Here is an 18,822-nt window from a genome sequence, read left to right as displayed (position 1 = left end):
TTGTCATAAGAGTTGTACAAGCCCCCGATAAAATGATATATTAAAAAATTGAGTCACCGTCTCAGAAACACACAGGGCTTTTCTACCCTGTGACCTAGGGCGGCTTTTCTACCCTGTGACCTAGGGCTGCTATGAGTCGGAATCGGTTGATGGCAGTGCGTGACGGTATGTCTGGAAGACAAGTCCACACAGGTAAGCCTGCGACAGGAGTCTGGTCAACACTGCAATCAACAGTAGACCTTTCTGTTAGTAGGTCCTTTGTGTGTTTGTCTTACACTCCTGCCGACTCTAAATCCTGCAGGGCAGGGTCTGTCCTATTCCCCACCGTGTCCTGTCAGGCGTCTTATAGTGAGGGTACCCCAAGCTTTGGGTTTTGTAGCTTTGGGGCAGTGAAGGCTCTTCTAGATGTGCAATTCTACATACTGGCACAAGAGGGCATTAAGGGATCACAGGCACTTTGGAAGATAAAGAAGCCATCTGGCAGGTGTTTCTAGCGAGCCTTGAGCAGTAGCTTCTTGTTCTGATTGCACTGTCATGCCAATGCAGTGGGATAAAAACCTCCAGCATTGAAGTTCAAAGTCGGTTAGTGTGGCTCTTTGGGGAAGGCCTCTTCACTCTCCAGCATAAATAGTTTGCTCCTCCAGATAGTTGCTCCAAACACCAAACTCATTGCTCTCAGTTCCGATGCATATGACACTGTAGGACAGTGTAGAACTGCCCCTGTGAGTTTCTGAGATCGTAACATTTTTATGGAACCAGAAAGCCTTGCCTTTATCACAGAGTGGTTGGTAGTTTTGAACTGGTGACCTTGCAACCCAACCCAGAACCACTACATCCCCAGGGCTGCCTTGCCTGTGACTGGCTGCCATCCCATAGTTCTGTCTCACAGCCACCATCGGAACAGAATGAAATGTCGCCTGATGTGGTGCCTTCTTCATTATTGTTGGTACGTTTGCGTCCCTGAGTGTAGTTTGTGTGTCAATTCATCTCATCGAGGCTTGCCTTCTCTTTCACTTTAACACACATGAGATTCTCAGCGTAACTCAGTTCACAGCCATTGAGCTGATTCTGATTCATAGCAGCCCTAAGGGCAGGAGAGAATTGCCCCTGCGGATTGCAGAGATGGTACCTCTTTACATGTGTAGAAGGCCTCATATTTTCCCCATGGAGTGCCTGCTGCTTTTGAATGGCTCACCTTGCAGTTAGCAGTCTAATACATATCCCTTTACCCCACACTCGCTCAGCCAGGGCTCTGTAGCACTTATTAAAGGCTATGCAATTTACTCTGTTTCATGTTTTTAGGATTTAAATAAGCTCAAGGATATAATATGCTTTGAACTATATCTGGCACACAGTAATACATCAAACCCCTTTTAATGGGCCCATTAGGGAAGTGAGTAAAAGGCAGGAAGGAATGGTTATTGAATAGAACTTTTGAAATTGTAGATGTGTGGCGTATTCCTACCATGCACTGATCCAGTTCTGGACTTAAGGCCCTATGCCAAGAACATTGCGTATATTCAGCAATCAAACCAATGCTGAAAAGCTTTTTTTTCACGTTAGCCATGGAGAAAAAGCTGCAGAAGAATTGTATAATTTGTCCGTGATCTCAGAGAATCTAAGCAGTGGAGCTAAGTTCCGTGCCAAGTGTATCTAATGACCTTCATCTCAACATCCGCCTTGCCACCTCAGCTGGCCAAGGGGTTGTATTTCTTTGTGGATGTGTTGATAAATTATTATCATTACCTATCAAGGTGAACCATATATTTCTTTCTGGGGCAGAAGAGCCAAATTTGCCCTGCCTATATGAGATAATGTGGCATTCCAAATACCAAACCCATGCCATTGTACTGATTCTATGCATGGTGACCTTGTGTGTTACAGGAGAACTGTCCCGTAGGGTTTTGTTGGCTGTAATATTTATGGAAGGAGGTCGCCAGGTCTTTTTTCTATGGTGGCCTTGGAGGGATGTCAAACTGTCCACCTTTTGGTTTAAGTTGTTGTTGTCAGGTGCTGCCAAGTCAGTTGTGGCTCAGAGTGACCCTAGCAGAGCCCAGTCCCACACCATCCTCACAACTGTTCTCCTGTGGAAGCCCATCACTGGGGCCATGCTGGCGATCCATGGCATCAAGGGCCTTGCTGGTTCACTGCCCCTCTTTTTAAAAAAATTATTTTATTGGGGGCTCGTGCAGCTCTTATCACAATCCATATATACATCCATTGTGTCAAGCATGTTTGTACACTTGTTGCCATTGATCATTTTCAAAACATTTTCTTTCTACTTGAGCCCTTGGTATCAGCTCTTCATTTCCCCCTCCCTCTTTCATACTCCATCCCTCATGAACCCTTGATAATTTATAAACTATTATAATTTTTTCATGTCTGACACTGACCGATGTCTCCCTTCACCCACTTTTCTGTTGTTTGGCCCCCTGGGAGGGAATTATATGTAGATCATTGTGATTGGTTCCCACTTACTACCCCACCTTCCCCTCCCCTCCTGCTATTGATACTCGTAATATAGGTTCTGAGGGGTTTATCTGTCCTGGATTCCCTGTGTTTCCAGCTCTTATCTGTACCAGTGTACATCCTCTGGTCTTGGGGTCATGATAGTGGGGTGGGAGGAAGCATTAAAGAACTAGAGGAAAGTTGTATGTTTCATTGGTGCTATACTGCACCCTGACTGGCTTGTCTCGTCCTTGTGACCTTTCCAATTGTGTACAGACGGACAATTTTATACTACCCCTGTTTTACCAAGCAGGTTGTCATTTTCCAGAGATTGATCTCCCTCAATAACATGATGGTGAAATAAAGTCTCCCCATCCTTGCTTCTAAGGAGCATTCTGACTGCAGTTCTTCCAGGACAGATTCTTGGCTGCCACCATCATTCAGATGTATCGATTCTTCTTTGATCTTCCTTATTTAGTGTCCGGCTTCCACATGCACACAAGGCCACTGAAAACCCCATAGCTCACGCCAGGCACACCTTAGTCCTCAAAGTAATATCCAAGTTTTCAATACTTTAAAGGCGTTTTTTGTTTGTTTGTTTGTTTTGCAGCCGATGTATCCAATGCAATGCATCTTTTGATCGCTTGACTGCTGCTTCCGTGAACATTGATGGTGGATCTAAGCAAGAAGAAATTCTTGACAAATTCAACTTTTTTTCATTATCATGATATCACCAACTGGTCCTGTTGTGAGCAGTTTGGTCTTCTTGACATTGATTTGTCATCCATCCTGAAGGCTGCAATCCTGGATCTTCATCAGCAAGTGCTTCAAATCCTCACTTTCAGCAAGCAAGCAAGGTTGTGTCACCTGATACCACATTCTTTGTCATTTAATCGAGCTCCTGGAAAAGTTGCTCAGTATACAGGGTGAATAAGTATGGTGAGAAGATACAACCTGGAGCACACTTCCCAATTTTAAATCATGCAATATCTTCTTGTTCTGTTCCCACACTGCCCCTTGATTCATGTTCAATTTCCACATGAGCACAAGGAAGCATTCTGCAATTCTCATTCTTCGTAAGGTTATCCATAGTTCCTCATGGTCCCTCCAGGGATGCCTTGGCATACATTCACAGAGCAGCACAAAGCGTTTGCGCCATCCAGTGGCCTATTACAGCACTACAGTAACTTTTACAGGACGTGGGCAAAGTCCAAAGCAAATCCAAGGCTATCAAGGCAGAATGAGTCTCTAAAGTAGCGAGAATGTAAATATCTACAGAAGCAGACTGATTTGTCCTTTTCTCAGGGAGTAGCTATTGGGTTCAAACTTCTAACCTCTGCATTAGCAGCCCAATGCTCAAACCACTGCACCACAGGGATCCTTTCAGAACATGAACTAAATAGTCATCTAAATACCACACATTGCAACTTACAGGCTAGAAGGTAAAAACACAAGGAAAGAGAGGTAAAGCTTTAAAGGTGTGTGTGTAAATGTGAAAGACTGAGTATCAGTGATTTAAAAGTTTATCTTGAAGTTAGCATGAGAAAATTAAAAGATACCTAAGACGGTACATGTAAGAAAATAATAAATATAAAATGATTCATTAAAATAGAAAAAAGATATAACAGAAGGGACAAGAACTAAACAGATTCATTAAAAGATGGAAAAGTAATTGATAAACTACTGGCAAACCTTACAAAGAAAAAGGAGAAAAAGCAAACATTATAAATAATAAATGAGACAGGTGACATCACAACAGAAACAGGCAAAATAAAAAGTAATCACAAAATATTTTAAAAATTGTCTTCCAAAAATTTGAAAATCTAGATGAATTGGGCACATTTCTAGAAACACATTACCTACCTAAAGTAAGCTAGACTGAGGTAGAAAACCTCAACAAACCTATATAGCATGATAAAGTAGGTTTCATTACAGGTATGCAAAGGTGGTTCAATTTTAGGAAAACAATCAATGTAATCTGTCACATAATCAAAACAAGGAAAAAGAACCACATGATCATATTACTTGATTCAGGATAGACATTTGATAAAATTCAACATCCATTCTTGATAAAATCACCTAGTAAGATAGGAATATTTGAGAGATTCCTCAACATAATAAAAGCCATATACATGAAACCAAAGGCTACCATATCGCTTAATGGAAAGAAATTGAAAACATCCTCCTTTGAACAAGAACCAGACACGGCTGTCCTTGATCACCACTTTTATTTAATATAGTCCTGGAAGTCTTGAGCCATGACATCAAAAAGCTATTAAAGGCATTCATATTGACACAGAAGTAATAAGATTCTCTTTATTAGCTGATGAGATAATCCTTTATGTATACAGAAACCCCAAAAGATTTGGTTAAAATTTGATAGAATTAATTGAAAAAAATTGACAATGGAACAGGCTGTCAGATCAACATACAAAAATCAGTCCTATGCAAGTATATTTTCTTTGTCTCAACAGTGTCTTAAATTTGATACCAGTGGCTAAATTAAAGGTAATTAACGGTGAGACTTTGTCTTGCGTACTTTGGACATGATCAACATACAAAAATCAGTCCTATGCAAGTATACGTATTTTCTTTGTCTCAACAGTGTTTTAAATTTGAAACCAGTGGCTAAATTAAAGGTAATTAATGGTGAGACTTTGTCTTGCGTACTTTGGACATGTTTGGACAGAGCAGTCACTGAAGAAATACATCCTGCTTGATAAAGTGGAGAAGCAGCGAAAAAGAGGAAGGCCCTCAATGAGGTGGCTTGACACAGTGGCTCCAACAACAGGCTAACGCGTGGGAACGATTTTGCCCTGGCACGGAACCAGGCGCATTACCTTCTGCTCTCCATAGGTTTGTCATGAGTTGGAACTGACTTGATGTCACCTGCCAACAACAGTATAGGACAAATATAAATTCATGTGTCTTGTCTCTAAGGACTTCTGTACTTCATTGCTCTAATTCCCCGTGAGCCAGGTCATTCTGATGTTACCATTCCAATCTTGCTGCCTATGATTCTCATCACATAACTTACTGCTGATGGTTTGTTCCTAACACCTGTCCTCTGCTATTTCCAAATGCTATCGCCCCCATGGACACCATGGAGCCCAAGTCGATGGACATCGTCTACCTCAGCCCCAGGCTGCAGAGGAAAGTCGCTGTTGGGCTTCTCAGTGATGCTGCTGACGTCCTCACTCACACATTTCTTAAAACTTTAGCAAAAGAGGAGTGCTCCTTTCATCTTCCTGAATGCACATACTCAGCTAGAGGTTTGGAGTTGAATCATTGAGTCAGTTTAACACACCCATCTCTGAGCCTTTTTATTTTTTCCTGAGTTTTCTGCCAAGGTAGTTTGGTATCTCTATCCTATTTAATGTGAGCCTTAATTTTGAACAAGTCTCAAAGGGCATTCAAGCAGTACACTAGAAACTTATTGTTTCTAGGGACCTGGATCATAGGACGTTCTCCCGTATCAATAAATATTCCCTTGATTGTTTATTATGATCCACACAATCCAATGGCTGCACAGTCAATAAAGCACAAGTAAGCATCTTTCTGATATTCTCTATTTGAACCCAAGTGCCATCTGACATTAGCAATGATATACCCTGTTCCATGTCTCTTCTGAATCTGACCCGAATCTCTGGCAGCTTCCTGCCATGTATTGCTGGGACCATTACTGGGTGGTCTTCAGCAAGATTTTACTTGCGTATGATATTAATGATACTATTCTATAATTTTCACATCCCGTTGGGAAACCTTTCTTTTGAATGGATACAAATGCCGATCTCTCCCAGTTAGTTGGCCAGGTAGCTGTCTTCCAAGCTTCCTGGCACAGACAAATGAGTGCCTCAGTGTTTCATCAGCCTGTTGGACCGTTTCAGTTGGTATTGCATCAATTCCTGAAGCTTCACTTCTGAATAATGCTTTCAATGCAACTTGGACTTCCTCCTTCAGTAGCACTGGCTTTTGATCATATACTACTTCTTGAAATAGTTGAATGTTGAGTAGTTCTTTTTGGTACAATGACTTTGTGTATTCTTTCCATCTTTATTTGATGCTTCCTGCATCATTCAATATTTTGCACATAGAATTTCTCAATATTACAACTCGAGGCTTGAAAATCTTTTTTAGTTCTTTCGGTTACTTGATTTCTGTGTATCTCATATGGAGAAGTATACTCATATAGTCACTACTGTTTGTGTTATTGAAAAAGGTATTTGTGATGAAGAACTTTTTGGTGTTGCAAAATTAAAACATGTGATCTCCAGACCATATTTTCTAACTATTGTTCCTTCCTCTTTGTTCCAAATTTTCGCATTCCAATTGTCTTGATTGCATATTTGATCTACTTAAGACTGAAGACATTGGCATATTTTTCCAATTTCCACATCATGAGTGTAATGGTGGGTGCATGCATTTGAATAATAGTTGCATTCACTCAATTTCCTTGTATGCACATACATATCCTATCACAGACAATATTGCACATCAAGGTAGACCTTAGAATGTCCTTTTTGATGATGAATACAGGATGAAGCACGGCTCACAATGAGAAGAGCTGCAAACATCAATGATCTCTTAGAACTTGAAGTGTATGCAGTGTGAAATGCCTTTTCAGCCATACAATGGTGACTATTTCAGCGGACTTCTCCATATGGAACACCACTCTTCTCGACTCTGTCATTCCTGACATAGTAAATCATGCAATTGTCCGATTCAAATGGCCAATTGCACTCCACTTCATCTCACTGCTGCCGACAATCTCGGCTTCCATAGCACTTTTGACAACTTCAAATTTTCCTAGGTTAATATTCTGTACATTTCAAGTTCTAAGAATTCACTGCTGTTTGTAGCTCTTCTTGCTCATTTTCAGTCATGCTCCATGGGCAAATGAAGCCTCCAAAGGCTTTACTCTCCCAGGCATTTTTCCCACCCATGTCGACTTTACTTTGACAAGGCAACTCTTCCTCACTCACATTTTGAGTGCCTTCCCACCGGAGGGACTCATCTTCTGGCCCCATTTCGGTCCATGCTCTGTTTCTATTCATTAGATTTTCAATAGCTGAGAATGTTCTGATACTATCTGTGTTAGACTGGGTACATTCCAGAAACAAATCCACAGAAACTCATTTGTATAAGATAGAGTTTTATATAAAGGGTAAGTGCACATCAAGGAAACATCCCAACCCTATGTCTGACACCAATCCACAAAGTCCTCCTCCATTTCACAAAACACATGCAATGATGCCGACTGCAGGAACAAAGCCAAGTCAGTGAATGTGTAAGCATCTCAGCGCTGGCAGGGGTCTCCACATGGCTGCTCCAGTACCCCGGCCTGCATAGGGGTAGGTCCATGTGGCTTTTCCTTGGGGATATCTTGCAGGAAGTGAGCCTTGCCAGCTGAAGCAGAGAACTGGCTAAGGCAGCTGCACCCTGAGCTGATCATCACAAAGCAAGAGATCCGAGAACTAGAAAGGCAAGGCTCACCTAGCCATTTATCCCTCCGCCCTTCAATTAATCCCACATGTGTTTATTGGCCACGTTGGCACAATAAACTTTAACTATCTCACTATCCATAAGGTTTTCAGTGCCTAATTCCTCTGAAGTCGATGGCCTATTCTTTGTAGTCTGTTGTTAGTCTGGCAACTCTGCTGAAGCCTGTCCACTTTTCATGACCCTGCTGGCATTTGAAATACCCATGACATAGCTTCACAAGCCACAACAGTATGACAGACTTACAGACAAGTGGTGTATTTGTCCTATATCGATATCTGTGTCTGTATCTTTTTGTTCTGTATCTGTCTCTCTCTATATATTTCTATGTCTATGTCTATGTAACTATGGCTACATCTATATCTACATCTGCAGCTATATATTTAATGTCATCTGCCACAACACTTTGTTATGACGATTCCCTACCTAACATCCAGTCCTGAGCTAGTTCTCCACCGTAGAACCCACTGATTGAAAGAGATCAAAGACTTTGTGAAGAAGGAAGTGAAAGCACCTGTAGAGAGTAGTGACTCCCTCACTACTTGTTCCCGATTACGTGTTCTTTCACAAGTAATTGCATTTCAGTTAAAGGGGAACCCCCAGGTATCATGAGGGATGCTGAGTACATAATCTGACAGTAATCGGCAGGAATGTGGATGGAGCAAAACTCTCAGGAACTTCATTTGGTGATGGGGCACCACCCAAGAAAAGAAGCATGGATTGATCATAGAAACTTGGACCAGATGCATGAAGCATGCATCTAGGCAAATTGAAAGTCATCAAAAAGTAAATGGAATGCATACAGATTGATATTCTAGGCTTTAGTGGGCTGCAGTGGACTGGTGTTAGCCATTTTGAATCAGACAATCCTATAAGTTACTACACCAGGCATGACAAATTCAAGAGGAATTATGTTACATTCCTTATCAAAAAGGATATTTCAAGATCTATCTTGATGTACAATTCTGTCTGTGGTGGGAAACCACTTATGTACATACAAGGAAATCCAGTTAATCGCACTATTATTCAAATTTACATACCAGCCACTATAGCTGGTTTTGAGAAAATTGAGGAATTCTATCAATGTCTTCATTCTAAAATTGATAAAACATGCAGTCGAGATGACTGATAATTATTGGTGAATGCAATGTGAAATTTGGAAACAAAGAGGCAGGAACAGTAGATGGAAAATATGGTATTTGTGATAGAAATCCAGCTGGAAATTTCTGGATACAATTTTGGAAACCAATGACTTCCTCATCACAAGTACCTCTTTCTTTTCTTTCTTTCTTTTTTTTTTTACAAGTACCTCTTTCAACCACATAAACAGTGACTGTAAACTTGGACTGCTCCAGATGGAATACACAAAAATGAAATTCAGTGCAACTTTGGGAAGAGACCATGAAGAGCCTCGATATCATCCTCCAAAACAATGCCAAGGGCTGACTGTGGAATAGACCATCACATATGAGTTAACATTAAAGTTGAAGAAAATTAAAACAAGTCCATAAAAGCCAAAACATAACATTGATTATATCCCACCTGCATTTCCAGAATCTCTCAAGAGTAGATTTCACACATTGAATACCTCTGATAGAACACCAGAGGAACTGTGGAGTGACATCATGAACATCATACCTGAAGAAAGCAAAAGGTCATTTAAAAGACAGTTATAAAAAAGAAAAAATCAAAATGAATGCCAGAAGAGATTCTGAATATTGCCCTTGATCATAGTATCACTAAAGCGAATGGAAGAAACGATGAAATAAAGAACTGAACAGAACATTTCAAAGGGCAGCTCAAGAAGGCAAAGTGAAGTATTAAAAAGAATTGTAATGAGACCTGGAATTAGAAAGCCAAAAAGGAAGAACAGGCTCAGGTTATCTTAAGCTGAAAGAACTGAAGAAAAAATTCAAACTGTCAGTTGTGATATTAAATTATTCTATGGGCAAACTAGCGAACGATGCAGGGAGTCTTAAAAGAAGATGAAATAAGTCCACAGAATCACTGTACAAAATAAAACTTAGTTAACCACTTCAAGAGTTAGCATATGATCAAGGACCAATGATACTAAAATAAGATGGGCATGCTGCTCTGAAGGCGTTAGTCAACATCAATGCTCCCGGGATTGATGGAATGCCCATTGAAACGTTTCAAGAAGCTGAGGAAACACTGGAAGCACTCACTTGCCTATGCTGAAAAATTATGAAGGCAGCTACCTCACCAACTGACTAGTTGTACCCATGCCAAAGAAAGATGGCCCTACAGAAGCTAGAAAGTGTCTAGCAATATTATTAAAATCACATGCAAGTACAGTTTGACTGAAGATTGTTCCACCATGGCTGCAATAGTGCACCGACAGGGAGCCATCAGAAATTCAAGCTGGATTCAGAAGAGATCTTGGTGAGGCAAGGGATAACATTGCTGATATCAAATGGATCTTGGCTAAAACCCGAGAACACCAGAAACCTTTTTACTTGTGTTTCACTGACTCTAAATGCATGGGATCGTGTGGATTATCACAAACTACGGAGAGCATTGTGCAGAAGAACTCCACATTACTTCACTGTGCTCACTTGGAATCTGTGGACTCTCCCCTGGACTCAGAGACAACTGTTGGAACAGGGCAAGGAATTATGGCATGTCTGAAACCAAGAAGATGCTTAGCAACCGAAGAGCAGGTGCTGTATGAAGGGGGCTGGATCGGGATTGGAGGGATGCTTATTAGCCACTTGTAAGCTGCAAGTGACATAACCTTGTTTGCTGAAAGTGAGGGGGACTTCAAGCGCTTGCCGATGAAGATCAAGGATTTCTGCCTTCGGTATGGATTGCACATCAATGTAAAGAAAAACAAAACCTCACAACTGGACCAATAGGTGATTTGATGACAAATGGAGAAAAGATTGAAGTCATCAAGGATTTTGTGTAGCTTGGATCCACAGCAATGCTCATGGAAGCAGCAGTCAATAAATCAAATGAAGTATACTGCCTTTAGAAAATCAGACACAGGAGATCTCTTTAAAGTGTTGAAGAGCAAGGATGTCACTTTAAGGACTAAAGTGTGCCTGACGCAAGCCAGGGTGTTTTAATCGCCTTGCATGCATGTGAAAGTTGGACACAGGATAGAGAAGAACAAAGAAGAATCGATGCCTATGAATGATGGTGCTGGAGAAAAACATTGCACGTACCACGAACTGCCAAAAGAACAAACAAATCTGGCTTATAAGAATGGCAGCCAGAATATCCCTAAAAGGGTGGATGGCTAGACTTTGTCTCATTATCAGGAGAGACCAGTCACTGGAAAAAGACACCGGGCTTGTAAAGTAGTGGGCAGCAGAAAAGAGGAAGGCCTACGGAGATGGCTTGACACAGTGGCTGCAGCCATGGACCCACACATAACATTTGTGAGGGTGGTGCAGGACCAGGCAGTAATTTGTTAAGAGTTGGAGCTGACCCGACAGCACCGAACAACAAAAATATCAGGGAACTCTGGCACGGTGGGCCCTGTTTGGATAAGGATGTAAGAGGGCCAGATGATAGAGTTCTGACTCCTCTCCGTGGTCTGAGCCTGGGAACTCTCTCAGGGCAATCATCAAACGAAACCCGGCCATTGAGGCCATTTCTACTTATTGCTAGAACCGTCCCAGAAAGCCTCTGGGCTGTTAGGAAGTGACTGGTGGGTTTAACCTGCCAGCCTTTCCGTTAGCAACGCAACCACTAACCACGGTGACAGCAGGGCTCCTCTCTCACAGGCCTAGGCTGGGGTCCCCTCCTTTGTTTCTCCCGTCGTCGCAGGGCTCACTCTGGCCTGCTGAGAACAACTAAGTCGTGTTGCGTAACTTCTCTTTCCTTTTTGTTTTGAAGGGATGGAGAGATGTTTCAGCAGAGAGATGAAACGTTTCCCCGTCCTTTTTCTCAGCCAGAAGTGGAAGTCGGAGAAGGGCCGGTTACGTTTTATGAGCCGTGTCTCTGAGAGCTGTTGCTCTCAGGTGCTTGGCCAATCACTTTTTCATCACCCCACCAAGCTGTGAGGAAGCTATGAAGTGTGATATTGAGTCATTATGTGCTTAGTCCAAAATAAAAGGTGGGGGAGGTGGCGGATCTTATGTTACTGTTGAAGAAGGTTCCAGAGTACAGTGCCTGTTGGAGAAGTAACCTTTGCCACAGCGACCAAGTTCGTCTCATTCCATTTAGGTGGGGCTACTGCCGCACTCAGAACATCTTTTATTACGGTTCACTGCTCTTAACAGAATGGAGATTACAAGAGAAAACATACATATTTATCTTGAGATATGTAAAAATAATTGATTAAAATTAATTATTTATGATCAATTGATAAGTGCATATCGCATGAGCCTAAAAGATTTATGGAAAATTGAAGTCAAACATAATGGAACTTTTCATGAAATCTTTGAAGCTCCTGTATATATCCACATGTAAACCAAATTAATATACAATAATTAAAGTTAGTTATGTATAGATACAGATATCTGCAATACATTTATGGTAAAAGTTATACATTAATAAAGGAAAGGGTAGATAAATAAGGGATTCTTATTTATGGGAAGGCAACTCAACAAAATAGAGATGTTAGTTCTTCCTCAAATCTTAAATTTAATGAAGTTCTAATGAAACCCCTATAGGAATTTTCTAGTGGAAATGACAAATTGATTATAAATTTTGCACAGAAGAGAAACTGGTTAAAATGTTGTCAAGTTCAATCTAAAGAAGGACGGATTATGAGTATTGATTGACTCATCAGATATCCAAGTTTACTATCAGCAGCTATAGTAATATCGTAGTGATATCAATGAAGGTTTGCACCCAGGCTCTGACTGCCAGATGCCAAGCCCATTATCTTTAATATTATTTTCCTCCAAGGGGATAAAATCTCTGGTCCTTTCTCTTTCACCTTATCTGAATAGATTGTGTGTGTGTATAACACTGCTTCATTGGGTTACTTTCACTAGAAGGAAAATCCACTGTGAGTGGGTGTGATTTGTAAGCCTGTGCTACAGATAAAAGGAGAGTGGAACAGTAATTTCCTTATTTCCATCATGCGACAAAAAGCTGTTCCAAACTTAAGGCTGTTATACAGTGGACAGAAGGCATGGCGCATGCCCACTGAAGGAGGTCAACGTGAGTTTGGTTTGGGCTTGAATGAGGATTATTTATGAGACATGCATGTAGATTTTGTATAGCAGAAATTCATTTATTTTATTTTCTAACCTGATTTTTGAAAAAACAAAACAGAAACCACATTTATTTCTGTGAAGTACCCGTGGGTGTTCTTTATACCCCTGAACAGTAAAGACATCCTCCTCTTAGTGGAATGAGCCCGGAAAAAACAGCAAAGATCTAAAGGAACGTGCTTATGAAGACCCAAGCCAGCCTTACCACTCTTTCTGAATGTGAGCTTCAGATGAGTGACGAGCCTGGTGCTGGGTGTCTAGAGCAGAAAGAAGTAGACAAGGCCTGGGGACCGGAAGCCTGAGCTTCGGCAGAGAGTCCTTTCTGGATATCAGATTCAATTCCCAGTTCCCATTCTTGCCCTGAGCCTCTGTTCCTAAAGGTGGGGACCCCTTCCTGAAGTTAACCCTGAATTTAACTTCTTCCTGTTTGATCTTGGACCCCATGTTTCCGCCCCCTCTCTTCATGCCACAGTGAGATTTCAATTCCAAAGTGGGGGGGGGGGGTGCTAGCAGCTCCAGGTTACCTGGAAATGCCCCTACCAAGTCAAGTTTTGAACCAAAATTTCTTTCCTCTGATTTGGTCCCCACTTTGATCTTTTCTCTCTTCCCTGTCTTATTGCTTTCTTCATGTATGATGTTCTTCATGTTGTTCCACAGCTCATTAGGCCTTCTGCCAATAGTGTTCATTGGGTCAAATCGTTCTTGAAATGTTCTGGAAATTAAGTAGGATATACAAAGGGTCATATTTTGGCTCTGATGAACTTGTTTTAATTTTCTTCAGCTTAGAGGCTAGGATTTACAATACGTCACAAATGAAAAATAGCTCAGCTCACAAATGGGAAAAAAACACACATCAGACCATGAAATGGACAATGATTACATCATTGCATAATTGCCAAGTTACTGGAAATTATGGTCCAGCCAAGTAGACATATATAATCCTTTAAAAAAATTTTTGTCTGGGTTCAACTCTGCTATATCAAAGGCTTGGAAATAGTCACTCTGACCTATGCCACAAGAAAAATAATATGTACACATTTTTTAAATGATTTTTCTTGCATCCATTAGAGCATTGATGTCATTCCATCAGCCCAAAATATGGAGTGACATTGAGGCACTACTCCGACTAGGAAGAAGATGGAAATAAACTGAGTGCTCTTTAGTGCAAGCATAAATAATAAATGTTGGTACATATACACATGGAATGGAATACTATGTATCACTAAAGAATGATTATGAACTTGTGAAATGCCTCTTTTCATAAATGCATTTGAAGGGTATTATGCTGAGTGAAGTTAATTAATCATGAAAGGACAGATATTGTAGGTGACCACTGTTATTTTTTTTTAAATCAAGATAAGAGTTTTTATACCAAAAGAAACAAATTTGATGGTTTTCAGGGTCAGGTGGAAAATGAAGGGCATAGAAAGTAGTAGGGTAGAGGGTATGCATGAGTTAACTTAGGATAAGGGAAAGGTAATATCATAAATGGATTGGGGATTGATTCTATCCACATATAAGAAAAATCAGTTCTTAGTTTAATGCTTGACCTTATGAAGAGATGACTGAAGATATAGATGCTACAGCAAAAGTGTGGTGAAGAAACTAGGTGGTGCTCAGCTATCAGAAAGAAGAACATCTGGGGTCTTAAAGGCTTGTCTTCAAATAAGCAGCCATCTAAATGAGGCATCATCTAAGCCCACATGGCAGAAAAAAACCTCCCTATGTGAACCAAGGACTGTAAATTATAAAATCTGAATCCGAAGGAAGGAATGGTATCAGAGCCTCAACGGTAGCATCTTGTTTGCAGAAGGCTGTGCATGGCAGTTGAGATCAAAATCCAACTGCAGCGGTCACACAGGGATTAAGCCTCTGGTGAATTCCATCTGATCACAGTTGAGGGCTGTGAATGTCATTGTTATTAGACAAAGCATTAAATTGGAATTCACCAGAGCAAAAGAAATAAAGAGTGGCTGAGGCTGGGAAACGTTTTGCATTTTCCCGGTTCCTGGTTCAATGTATTTGTTCTGCTTTTTTCTCCACTGCTGCTTCACTATCTATTAATTGCCATTGATAAGCTGCTGTTTCTCTCTGATTGCTCAACTCCTAGAGTTTCCCTTGTCGTTGTTTTTTAAATTATTTTTATATATTTATATATGCATTCTGGAAGGATTATGTTTATCTACTAACAGTCGTTATTTTTAGTATCTTTGAGGAGATTGAACATAGCATCATATTTAACAAGACATTTTATTTTATTTTTTGTGTGTGGATTTATTTTTTTTTATCATTTTTTTAAGTCAGGACTCTTACAAATCTTATGACAATCCATCATTCAATTGTATCAAGCACCCTTGTACATATGTTGCCATCAACACTTCCAAAACATGTTCTTTCTACTTAAGCCCTTGCTATCAGTTCCTCTTTTTGCCCCCTTCCTCCCCACCTCCACCCCTCGTGAATCCTTGATCATTTATATATATTATTTTAGCAAGATATTTTAGCAATTTTTTATAATACATGAATTGCATTCAGGTAGAGCAAATCCATTTCCATTCAATAATTCCAGATAACTTCTCCCTAAGTAAAGAAAGTTCAGAACCTGCAGATGGTCCCAGAATCTAGATGAGAGTCCCCAATCCGCTACTTCCTAGTCTGCCCCCTCCCCCACCTGAGGAGACAAGGGAATAGAGAGCAGAGGACTGAGCTTGGAGATGGGCTGAGACTGAGTTGTTTGTGTGTCGTGTGAGGTGGTGTTAGACTGAAGTGTATAGAACTTCTACCCATAAGAAGAGCAATGTATTCTCTTCATAATTGCAAGTGGTAGCGATATACCCACCCAGAGTTTTTTTATATGATGTGAGGCAGAGGAGAAGACAAACAGGATGCAGGATTGTAGGAATTTCAGGATTTATTATGTCTCATTGTACACACTCACAGAGTCAGCCAGAGTAGCAGGGTGAAATCCGTGACAGTAATAACTTCCCTCAGGCAGAGGCACTGGTCACATGAGGTTGGGGTGGGACTCGCTGGAGGTAGAATCTGGGCAATAACTTCTCCTTCCCCTCACTCTCATCAAAGAGACGAGGAGACGTGCTAAGTTACTAGGGTCAGACAAGTTCACAGATGAAGTGGGCCACCCTTGTTGGGGAGCTGAGGCAACCTGGGCTGTGGCTTTCCTTTTGGTTGTGTGCAATGGTTTAAGGGCCTCTAAGACACTGGGGTTAGTTACTGCTGGTTGGAGGGGCATTGCGGCTCCTGCTCCTGAGGCTGCTGCTGCTTTATAGGGAACACTATCTCTCCCGCTGGGGGCTGGACTTCCTGGATCTCTTGGTCCTGGTCAGGCACTGGGACAAGCACAGGCTGATCCTCCTGCTGCACCGGGAGCTCAGCCTGCGCCTCCTGATGCTGCAGAAGCTGCTCTTCTTTCTGTTTCCGGTGCTCATCTTTCTCAGCTAGCTCGTGATCCACTTGCTGATCCGAGAGCTTCTGCTCCTGGTCCAGCTTCACGTTCAGCTGCTGCTCCCTCTGTGTCTTCTTTTGTTCTAGCTGCTGCTCTACAATGAATGCATCCTCCTGCTCCTGATGCTGTCTCTGGTGCGGTTGGTCCTGTTCTTGTGGCTGCTGCTGTTCCTGATGCTGCTGTCCATGGCCCCAGTGCTGCTGTTCATCCTCCTGGGGGAGCTGTTGTTCACACTCAGCTTCCGGTGGCTGCTGCTGTGGCTGCTGCTGCTCCTGGTGCTGCTGTTGCTGGCACTCTTGCTCAGGCACCCCCTTCCCAGAGGGGTGTTTCTTCCTCTGCTCAGAGGGGACTTCCACTGGGAATTCAGAGGGCACCTTCTGGCATGGGGCTGGCTGTGGAGTTGAGTTGTTCACTTGCTCATGCTGGGTATCGATGGAAGGAGAAACCGTCTGGAGGGACTGCTGATTGACAGCAAGAGGGAGGGTCACTGGCAATGTGTCCTGCTGAGACATTTTGGAGGGCACTTCGGGTTCACCTGAAACACAAGAGAGATCAGACGGGTAGATTGAAATTGAAGGCAGTTGATGCAGAGCCCTGAGGAAATCTGCATCCATGCTCGGTTTCTGAGCAACCCTGAGCTTCCACTGGGGCCTCTTATTCCCCAGACGCAGCAGAAGGTTTCCTGTAGGGTTGTGGAGGGACAGGGAAAGGACCCTCCTCAAAGAAGCTTCCTTGTTGCCAAACAAGAGCCAACAAAAGATCTGTCTGCAGAAAGGTTCTGCAGGGGTGGGTTGGCTACCATTTTTGTCATCTTCTCCTCTTGTCCTCTGTCCTCACCTCAGACTTCCACTCCCCAAGCAGGCGGGTGGCGGGCTCTGAGCTTAGGTGACAACACGATGAAAGGCCCTAGGAATGAAGAGTCTCCTGGGGGAGTCCTTTGTCCAATAAGCTATGACGGAGCAGAACAAAGAGGTCACAGTGAGCATGCTGGACTACAGTTTCTTGACAGTCTGCTCCGACCTTCTCCACTAACTTGCTGTGTGCTTCTGGACAGCTCGCTTCCCTGCTCTGCAAAATTAGTAGGCTGGTATCGTTCCACTCCAGGGCTCTTCTCTCCAAACCTACCCGTGCCTCCTGCTCACCTCCACCCAGACCCTTCCTGGGTTCTGCACATAGAAATTTCGACTCCCGCCTCTTGTAGCACATCCAAAGGGTACAAGTGTTTGTTTGAAACCCTCTGTTCCCATATAAAAAGAAATCACAGTCACCTTCAATCATAACCATTTTAGACAAGAAATTGGCTCTGATCCCACTCCTCCTTGTCGTGTTACTTCTCACACATGAGCAAAACACAACGTAAACAAAAACAGTTGCCCAAGTCAGTTCTAACTCAAGACTTGTCCGAATAGAATGGCTTCCAGGCCCTTGAACGGCCCATTCCCAGACCTTTCTCTTGTGTGTTTTATTGCCAGCCATTTGATGAGCCATCGGTCACCTGACTGTTTGCACCCCCTTCACTGATCCTCTGTCTCTTGTCTCTGTCTCGGTCCCAAAATATGGGCCTGAGAACAGATGGGACGAGAGGCAGTTTTTGTCTTCTCCCTTCTGTCTTCTCCATGCGAGGGCACATTTCCCACACACAGCCATCTGAACCCTCAGGAAGAGAAGGGAACAAGCTGAATCCAGTCAGGGAGGGATTCCTGTAGGTCCCCAGCCAGTCAAGCCTCAACCACACCCTGGCTAGCTGGTCCCAACACTGGTCTGCCCACGACACTTACCAGGCTCACAGCACAGACTGGGTGAGAGGCTCTAGTGCACTGCTGAGCTGCATATGGCCAGTGCAGGGTTTATATGACCCCTGCCTGGCCTCCTCCCAGTGTAAAGGGAATGGACTGGTTTCGCCACTCAAGTTAGTCAACTCCCTCCAGCCCCTCTCTGACTCATCTTAGTCACCCTAAACCACAACCCCTCAGGGCCCCTTTCCACGAGGACACATAGCTCTGGGCTTGCCAGGGGACCCTGGGGGCTCAGCTGCTCCTGTGATGCTCAGCTGACCTAGGCACAGGAGGGGCACCTGCCCCAGTTTTCATGTTTCTGTGACCTAGCCAAACTCCCCTGTGTCTTGATGTCTTCACTGGTAAAGTGGGATCATCTTCATTAGTTTTCTGAGGGATTCATTTCCAAGGACGTGGAATGAAATGCTGTGTGCATTTCTGAGAA

General features: G+C 42.5%; 1 protein-coding gene across 1 annotated transcript; it reads right to left on the bottom strand.

Annotated features, from left to right (window-relative positions):
* Window positions 1-16,032: 16,032 nt before the first annotated feature.
* IVL (involucrin) lies at window positions 16,033-18,431 on the bottom strand. Its single transcript, XM_030885764.2, has 2 exons — window positions 18,381-18,431; window positions 16,033-17,137 (listed from the first exon to the last, which is right to left on the bottom strand). The coding sequence occupies exon 2, from the start codon at window positions 17,112-17,114 to the stop codon at window positions 16,368-16,370; it is 747 nt and encodes a 248-aa protein (XP_030741624.1). The 5' UTR covers window positions 17,115-17,137; window positions 18,381-18,431; the 3' UTR covers window positions 16,033-16,367.
* Between the last annotated feature and the right edge of the window lie 391 nt (window positions 18,432-18,822).

The sequence above is a fragment of the Echinops telfairi genome, unplaced genomic scaffold, assembly GCF_000313985.2.
Source record: "Echinops telfairi isolate 266 unplaced genomic scaffold, ASM31398v2 ScPeMD7_46;HRSCAF=168, whole genome shotgun sequence".
Lineage (NCBI taxonomy): Eukaryota > Metazoa > Chordata > Mammalia > Afrosoricida > Tenrecidae > Echinops > Echinops telfairi.
Note: the sequence above shows the minus strand (reverse complement) of the source record. Positions and strands in the feature narration are given on the sequence as shown.